Source organism: Miscanthus floridulus, chromosome 8 (genome assembly GCF_019320115.1).
Source record: "Miscanthus floridulus cultivar M001 chromosome 8, ASM1932011v1, whole genome shotgun sequence".
Lineage (NCBI taxonomy): Eukaryota > Viridiplantae > Streptophyta > Magnoliopsida > Poales > Poaceae > Miscanthus > Miscanthus floridulus.
The window spans coordinates 173,868,225-173,876,796 of NC_089587.1; the positions used below are offsets into that span (position 1 = coordinate 173,868,225).

The window sequence follows — 8,572 nt, forward strand, 5'->3', positions numbered from 1 at the left end:
TCGTGGCTCTACATTTCTCTACATTGCAAAGTCTCCTCATCCATCTGCATCCATGCACCCTGGCCTTTGCTTTTGCTTCTCTCTCTGGCTTGATTGCTTCTGTCTGCTTTACTTGTCTTGTCTACCTGTGCTGAGCCGCTGCTCATTCTGTCCCTTACCTCTGTGGCCACGCTATTGCCCCTGCCCTCGCCATGTCCTTTCACGTTCCGTGTGCATGTAGGCGCGTAGCTGATGGCCATGCTGCGCCGTCCTTCCCTGCCCCCCATGTCGCGTCTATGAATTTGGTGGCAAGCCGCGCACGACTCCTCGCTCTCGCCCGCACGCGCAAGCGCACTGAGTCTCACTATGGCTGCCCCTTGGCCTGTGCTGGTCCTACAGTCCCAACTTTTGCTTTTTCCCCATGCTCCTCTGCAGCTCCACTGCGCGCCAAGCCACCTCACCCCGCTGGTGCTGGCCCATCCCCGCGAGCGAGCGCGCCTGCGCCCCTCGGCCGCACTGGACCTGCAGCCCCCGTGCGCGTGCCCCGGCCTTGCGTTGGGCCCACTGCTCCACGGCGCCTTAACTCTTAGGCGCCTCCTCCGTCTCGGTTCGCGCCGTGCCCCGCTGCCTCTTCCATGCACGAGCTCTTCGGCCGCGCTGGACCTGCATCTTCCCCGTGCTGGAGCAGCAGCTAGTGGTATTGTCCGCCCGAGTCCCTGCCACCATACGTGCAACGCATCCGTGCCATAACGCTACCCCCTCCATTTCCTCCCCTGCGCTCGGCACCCTAGCGTCCCCTCCCTTGTCCTGGCACGCCGCGCCGCCGCGTGGCCACCGTGGTTGTGCCGTTCGGTGTCCATGCGCGTGGCCGGCGGCTGCTCACACCTACGACCACTCTTGCCACCCAAGTTGTAGCACCCCACCATCATCCACCGGTGTTGGCCCTACCTCGCAGCGCCGCACCCCTGCCGTGTACCATGCTAGGAGCCGCCGATGATGCTGAGTCGGGTTGCTGCGCGCCATCATGGGGCTCCGCCTTCAACACCTGGTCCGCCGGTGCTGAAGGGATGCCCTCGCCAACCCCGGGCCGCAACCACCCGCCGGTGCATTGTGGTAGCCTCACTGCCCTGCGCATCGCCTTCGTTGGTAGCCGACTGGAGCTCCTCTACCGTCCTCTGCTCCTCTGTATGTGGAAGATGAAGTGAAGGGTATGAATCTAAGCAGAAATTTTGTATAGGGTCCTTACTGCAAAATACGTGACTCATTTAAATAGTGCCTGTGGATCTCGAGTTGAATAGAGGTAAATGCAGGGATGTTTTTGCATATTCGCCAGGTCTATGGGCAGGCTGCGCTTAGTCGATCGGCTACCGTCGCGCCGGGCTGGCTTGCTGGGCCATGCGCGCCGTCTACGTGGGCCGCCGCCCTCCTCTGTGGCCACGCGTGTGCCCTGCCCACGCCTAGGCTGATCGCCCCCGTGTTGGGTCACTGCCTGCATCGCTGGGCCAGCCTATGGCCTGTGCTTGGGCCGGCCGTGTGCCGCACCGCTGGGCCGTTCACGCCAGCGCGCGCCGTGGGCCGAACCGCGCTGCTAGGACGGCCACCGTGCCTGGGCCACGTGACCGCGGGCCCCTTTATTTTTCTAAAGCAATTTCTAATTTTGCTTATAAGGCAAATTGGTAAAATCAATATAAATCTTTGTATTTATCCAAAAATTATCAAACTAATTTTATTAGGTTTCTAAAAACATGATCTACATGTTAGTATATTTCGTTCACATAGTTTGATAATATTCTTAGAAGTTGTATCATTAATTTAATGTACTTAATATTGTAAAAATATAAACTTGTAGGAATTATTGTGATAAATTGGTGATAGTGTTGAATCTGAAATTTTTACAGTAGGCTCCTAGCAATATTAGGTACTCATTGTAATTTTTGTGGCTCCAGAATAATCAGTTTGCTAGGTAGGTAGTGATGCCCTATTTTGAATAAGGATTAAATCGATAGAATGAAATAAAGAAACACCTTAGAATTTTATAACTAAAACATTTGTTGGGAAGTAACATCTTATTCAACAACATGGATACATAGACCAGCGTTAGAGCTATCTCGTTAGCTTGTGAGGCGTGATTGGATTTCTAAGCGTTTCGACTGTCATTGGTTATTTACATGTATGCATGTGCATCAATGCATATCATATAGGTACGATGATGGATCAACGGATCAATTGAAGGATGATTGGGAATCCGAAGATGGTGTAATGGTATTCTCTCTAGGAGATGATGCAATGGGCTTTCTATTCAGTTGACGATGGATGATCTGAAGATGCAAATACTAACTTTTTAATATATATCTTATCCAAGCAAGCCCCGATGCATAACCCCAACTTTTCTACAGTTTAAATTATATTTGTGAATTAAGTTTTAAGGAGTTGAATGAAACCCACTTGAAATATATCTTTATCCTATGAGTCTTACTAGTATGACTGGATCATGTAGATTGCTATGCTACAAGACTTCGGTAGAAGTCAAGTGATTGCATGTCACTCGCGAGAGATAGGAAATACATTACTGTATTATTATCACTTGGAATATATAAATGGTGGAAAAGGAAAAATGATGATCGGGCAGGGATATGGTTTGGGTATTGGTGAGTGTAAGAGGTTGTGTCGCCGTGGACGCGAGGCATGGCTTGGTTACACTGCTTTCCCTGTTTGTGTCGGTTAAGGACCGGCCATCGCATAAGGCTCTAGGCAAGTCATAGACTTATTATCCTGAGCACATACTTGGGTATGGGCGCTTGGAAGACTTGTTGCTCTCTTGTCATGGATCCGGTTCTTTTCGAACCGACTGTCTGGGTGATTTTTGGGTTAGGAGGTCCTTGCACCGCACTAAGTCCAGGACTCAGGGGCGGAGGCTTGGAGTCCCAGTTTGGATGGGGGACCTAGACACCCAGGATAGCAGGGTGATGGGTTGATCCCACTTGTGCCTTGGGTACAAGCAGGGTGTGTGTTTTCGGGGTACCCAGCTGGGGGCATTGATTCGTGAATCGTCGGGCAATCCGGTATGGCTTGTTTTGTGCATAGCACCGTAGTAAGAACTAAAAAATGAAAGATGGAATGGAAAAAGGAACTCTAATTGCTTATCACCTGCTTGAAAGTAGTACAGGTGCTTACATAGAATGGTTAGTTAATGAACCAATGCGATTGTTAATAAAAATCGAATATAAGGACGCACGCTTAGTAATGCTTCCTGCAGATGCAACACACCCGCAAGCCAGATAGCCTTGTATATCCTTGGAGTCTTTTCTTCCTCCTGTTGGGTAAGTCTTGCTGAGTATAATTGAGTACTCAGGGTTTTATTCCCCCTGTTGCAGGTGATAGGTGGATGCTAGAGCTGACTCTTGTGTATGGATTCCTCCTGGTGGGTTCAGAGAGGATTTCCTTTATGTTGCGATCATAATTTTTATTTATAACTCTCACCAAATGTTTTTATAAATGAAAGTTTATAACCTGTTGTCCTAATTTATTTATCAATGCTTCATCATGACATGAATAAGTGTTCATGTCCGCTGTAATTCTGATCACATGTTTATATTTCGCTGTTAAATTAAATTATTCATAACTCTGATAACATGATTACATTCCGCTGTTATACAATAACTATTATACTCTGACGTTGTATTAAAAGTGATGTAAGAAATGGTTAAGAATGATGTAAGCTTTATTCTCTCATTTGTGATCCTGATGGAAAAATGTGGATTTTTGGGTTCTCCCCTGGGGTGTGCCCGACGGAACCGAGTAATTTGGTGTTCCCCCTTGAGTGCTTAGTGTCTAATGGAAGACGAGCACTCCTGGGAGGCATTAGATTAGGCTGTTCTACCACATGTTCCCTTCTTCTTCCCGCTCCACTACCAGGGCGATGCTAACCACTTGCGTGGTGGCCGCTATGTATAGCAGAAGGGATTCTCCATCAGTTGGAGGAACCAAGATCAAGGCCTTTGTCAAAAGTAGTTTGACCATGTCAAGTGCCTCCTGGGCCTCGGATGTCCATTCGAAGCGGTCGGCTTTCTTCAAGAGTTGATAAACGGGAAGACCTGGTTCGCCGAGGTGCGAGATGAATCGACTGAGTGCGGCAAGGCACCCTGTGACTCGCTAACCCCCTTTGTGTTCTGAATCAGGCCCATCCTTGTGATGGCTAAGATTTTCTCCGGGTTGGCTTTGATGCCACGCTCGGAGATGATGAAGCCGAGCAGCATACCTCTCGGGACCCTGAAAACACACTTCTCGGGATTGAGTTTGATGCCGTTGGCTCGGAGTTTTGCAAAGGTTTGCTCCAGATTGGTTACAAGATGGTCAGACCGTTTGGACTTGACCATGATGTCATCAATGTAGGCCTCAATGGTCCACCCGATGACGTCCGCGAAGCATTTGAGCATACAGCACCAGTATGTAGCCCCAACGTTCTTCAGACCGAACGGCATTGAGACAGCAGAACGATCCAAAGGGGGTGATGAGAGATATTGTGAGCTAGTCGAACTCTTTCATCTCAATTTGATGGTACATGAAGTACGCATCAAGGAAACAAAGGGTTTCGCACCCTGAGGTAGAGTTGACTATTTAGTTTATGCGCGGCAAAGGAAATGGATCCTTTGGGCATGCTTTGTTGAGACCCGTATAGTCGACGCACATTCTCCATTTCCCACTCTTCTTTTGTATAAGAACAGGATTGGCTAACCACTCTGGGTGGTATACTTCCTTGATGAATCCGGCCGCCAAAAGTTTTGCTATCTCCTCGCCGATGGCCCTGCGTTTCTCCTCATCAAAGCGACACAGGCGTTGCTTGACCGGCTTGGAGCCTGGATGGATTTTCAAGGTATGCTCGGCGACTTCCCTCGGAATGCCTAGCATGTCTGAGAGTTTCCACGTGAAGATGTCGCTGTTAGCGCGGAGGAAGCTGACGAGCGCGCCTTCCTATTTGGAGAAAAGTGTGGTACCAACGCACACCGTTTTACCCTCGATGTTGTTGGGATCTATGAGGACCTCTTTGAAAGTCCCAGTCGACTTCTTGGTGTCGGGTGCTTCTTTGGTGACCTCCCTCTTGATGGTTGCGTGCTCTCCGGAGGCGATGATTGCTGCAGCATGACCGCAACACTCGACCTCGCACTCATAGGCGCACTGGAAGGAGGTGTCGACGGTGATAACCCCGTCGAGGCCCGATATTGTTAGCTCGAGGTATGTATAGTTGGGGATGGCCATGAACTTCACGTAGCATGGACGTCCCAGGATGGCGTGGAAGGTTCTGGGGAACCCAACCACCTCAAAGGTGAGGGTTTCCATCCTATAATTGAATTGATCCCTAAAGGTAATGGGCAGATCGATCTGCCCAAGTGGCATGGCCTGTGTTTCGAGCATGATGCTATGGAAAGGTGCTCGGGTTGGGCGGAGGCATGTCTGGTCGATGCCTATTTCATCGAGCGTCTTGGCGTATATAATGTTGAGGCCACTACCTCCATCCATCAGTACTTTGGTGAGCCGCTTTGGATCGATGATCCGGTCGACCACGAGTGGACATCTCCCCGGATGCGGGATGCTCTTTGGGTGGTCGATCTGATCGAAGGTTATGGTGGCCTCTGACCACCAGAGGAAGGTAGGCATGGCCAGTTTGGTCGTATAGACCTCGCGACGCGCGACCTTCTTATGGTATTTGGAGTCGTAGGCCACCGATCCTCCGAAGATCATGAGGCAACCGTCCGTTGTCGAAAAGTCGTCGTCCTTCTCGTTAGCGTCGTCCGTGGTGGGGGCAGTGTCCTTTTCATGCTCCCCTTGTTGGAACCTTCAGACAAGAATGACCGCATGAGGCTGCAGTCCTTGTACAGATGATTCACCAGGAAAGCATGGTTTGGGCATGGCCCCTCAAGTAGTTTTTCGAAATGGTTCGAAGTGCCCTCCACGGGCTTCCGACCACCCTTGCGATCAACAACAACCACAAACGAGTCCTCACACTATTGCTTCTTGTTCTTCCTTTTGGCAGAACGATTGGAGGCACCTTCACCGGCGCCCTCATCCCGCCTTGCCTTGCCATTGAGGCGATCGAAGATTGCTCCGACTGCTTCTTCTCCTGAGGCATGGCTGGTGGTGATGTCTAGGAGTTCCTTGGTGGTTAGTGGGCTCTTGCGTCCTAGCTTATGAACCAAAGACTCACAGGTAGTCCCGGATAGAAAGGCTCCTATAATGTCGACGTCGATGACGTTAGGGAGCTCATTGCACTACCGGGAGAAGCACTAGATGTACCCATAGAGGGTCTCACTGGTCTTCTACTGGTAGTTCTTGAGGTCCCATGGGTTCCCAGGGTGCTTGTATGTGCCCTAGAATTTCTCCGCAAAGATCTCCTTCAGATCCGCCCAACTCTGAATTGCGTTGGACGGCAGGTGTTCCAACCATGCTCATGTCGAATCGGATAAGAACAGTGGAAGGTTGCAGATAATGAAGTCATCATTATCCGGACCATTGGCTTGGTAGGCAAGCCCATAGTCTTCGAGCCATAATTCACGGTTTGTTTCCCTAGAGTACTTTGGTATATTGGTCGGTGGTCGGTACCTTGGCGGGAAAGCAGCGTTGAGGATGTGACGGCCAAAGGCCTAAGGGCCCAGCAGGCCAGGGTTCGGGCTTCAGTCCTCGCCGCTGTCGTAGCATCCGCCACGACGAGGATGATAGCCACAGCGAGCTCCCTCTCTTGGATCGCTGTGGGTGCGCCTACGAGGATCGAGAGTGCTGCGTGCGTCGTGGTTATGGCCAAGACGCTGATGCACTAGGACCGTGGCGCGCTGCCTACCACCCTTTGGTGCCTGGTGGACCAACGCGTCCCTGCTAGGACGTCCAGAGAGTGTGTTGGCTGGCATCGAGCTCGTGTCGCTGAGACAACGAGCTCTCTGCCTGCTATGCCGCCGCACGCTCGAGAAGCATGCGAATTTCGTGGTGGGTCCGATGATCCTCGGGCGTCATGGCCTCTGGCAGACCATGGAGCAAGGCAGCTACAGCGGCGATGTTCTGGCTTACCCGAGTGAAGCGAGGAAGGGCTTCATCGTTGGAGATGATCCTCCGATTTAAATCACGGGCCATGGCACGTGCGTGCCCACCGTCTCCATGGCGTTCGATCTCCCGATCGAGCTTTGTGCATTCCTGCTTAAGCTGGAGTCGTGCTTCCTTGATCTCCCGATGTTGGGCTTTCAACTGCTCCACCCCCATGTGAGGTGGGGACGTTGTCTCCCCTTTGGCCTCATCATCGAGGTTGTCCGCTAGGGTAGCCTCCTCCTCGGGGATGCTTTCGACGTGTCCCTCAGGGGTACCCATCATGAAGTATTCCCAGGAGGGGTGATGGCTCCCCTTACTAGAGTCAAAGCCAGAGGACGACCCAGGCTCCTCTATGAAAAGGTTGTGGAGAGATTCTGTGACATGTTCAATCACTCCCACAAACTCATTGTTCATGGGTGGTAGGACCATACGTCGTGCCACAAGGTGGCTAACGGTCGCTGCAGTGTTGCGGAGACCAAACGGAAGCACTGTCAGGTGCTCCATGTGGGGTGTCCCAGAGAGAGAGGTTCTCCTCCAGCAAGCCACGTCATGTCATTGGTGTCGGAAAAGGTGAGGCGATGTTGGTCCTCCCTAGACGGCTGGGGTCCTAGGGAAACACCGAGCTGGCGCTCGAGCCTCTCGTAGTTGAGGCCGATGGAGAGGAGAGGTTGGATGGCGACATGAGCCAACATCAACTCTCCTCCCACCGTGATGATGAAGTCTAGGTTCCCAAAGCACACATGTGCGCCTAGGACCCAACTGATTCCATGGCCAGCCATTCGTGGCCTAATGTTTAACGTCAAAACACGCAAAGGTCCCCTACCTGGCGCGTCAATTATCGGTGTTTCGAGTAAACATCAACTAGTAAATTTGTATTTGTTGCGCATTGAGACCGGATGGTGTGCTAAAAGATACAAGGTTTATACTAGTTTGGGCAGAATGTCCCTATGTCTAGTTTGCTGCTATTGCATGTGTTATTAGCACTGAAAGGTTCATAGTAGGGGGTACAAACGATCGAGAGAGGGACAGGTCACAAGTCTCTGATGGAAAGGTTGAAAGGGCGTTGAGAGCTTGGTTGCTGCTCAGTTGTGTGTTATATGATGCGTGGTGTGTAGAATTGATTCGTCCCCTTAGTGGGGTGCCCTGCCCTCCCTTTTATAGATTAAGGGGAGCAGAGATTACAGATGGGAGAAAGAAGAAAAACCAGAGGTAGAGAGGGTCCTTCGAAGGTGCTGAGTCTTCCTTTTCCTTTGAGCCTACCCTGCTGACACGGTAGATGGTGCCAGGGATAGCATGTTTAGTGATCCTGATAGACCCATGCTCTGGCTTCATTTAGCAAGTGGCCATGTCCCATCCTGCCCCAACGGGCGGCATGACGCACCAGGGTGTCGAGCTGTGACCCTACGGGGAGCAATGGCGTAGAGGCCCCCAAGTTCATTACTATAGATGACATGAGTTTCCTCTTGGACCGTAGCGGTTGGCATATATTTCCATCAGGATTCGTGTCCGAGGGCAAATGCCG

At 51.2% G+C, this 8,572-nt stretch overlaps 1 protein-coding gene across 1 annotated transcript; it reads right to left on the minus strand.

The window, feature by feature from the left end:
* Positions 1–4,950: 4,950 nt before the first annotated feature.
* Positions 4,951–5,634, minus strand: LOC136470198 (uncharacterized). Its single transcript, XM_066468122.1, has one exon. It carries the CDS (start codon positions 5,632–5,634, stop codon positions 4,951–4,953), a length of 684 nt encoding a protein of 227 aa, XP_066324219.1.
* Positions 5,635–8,572: the final 2,938 nt, after the last annotated feature.

Bases quoted from the DNA above. Each gene is read 5' to 3' on its own strand.
- LOC136470198 (XM_066468122.1), bottom strand. From the start codon at position 5,634: ATGCCTACCTTCCTCTGGTGGTCAGAGGCCACCATAACCTTCGATCAG.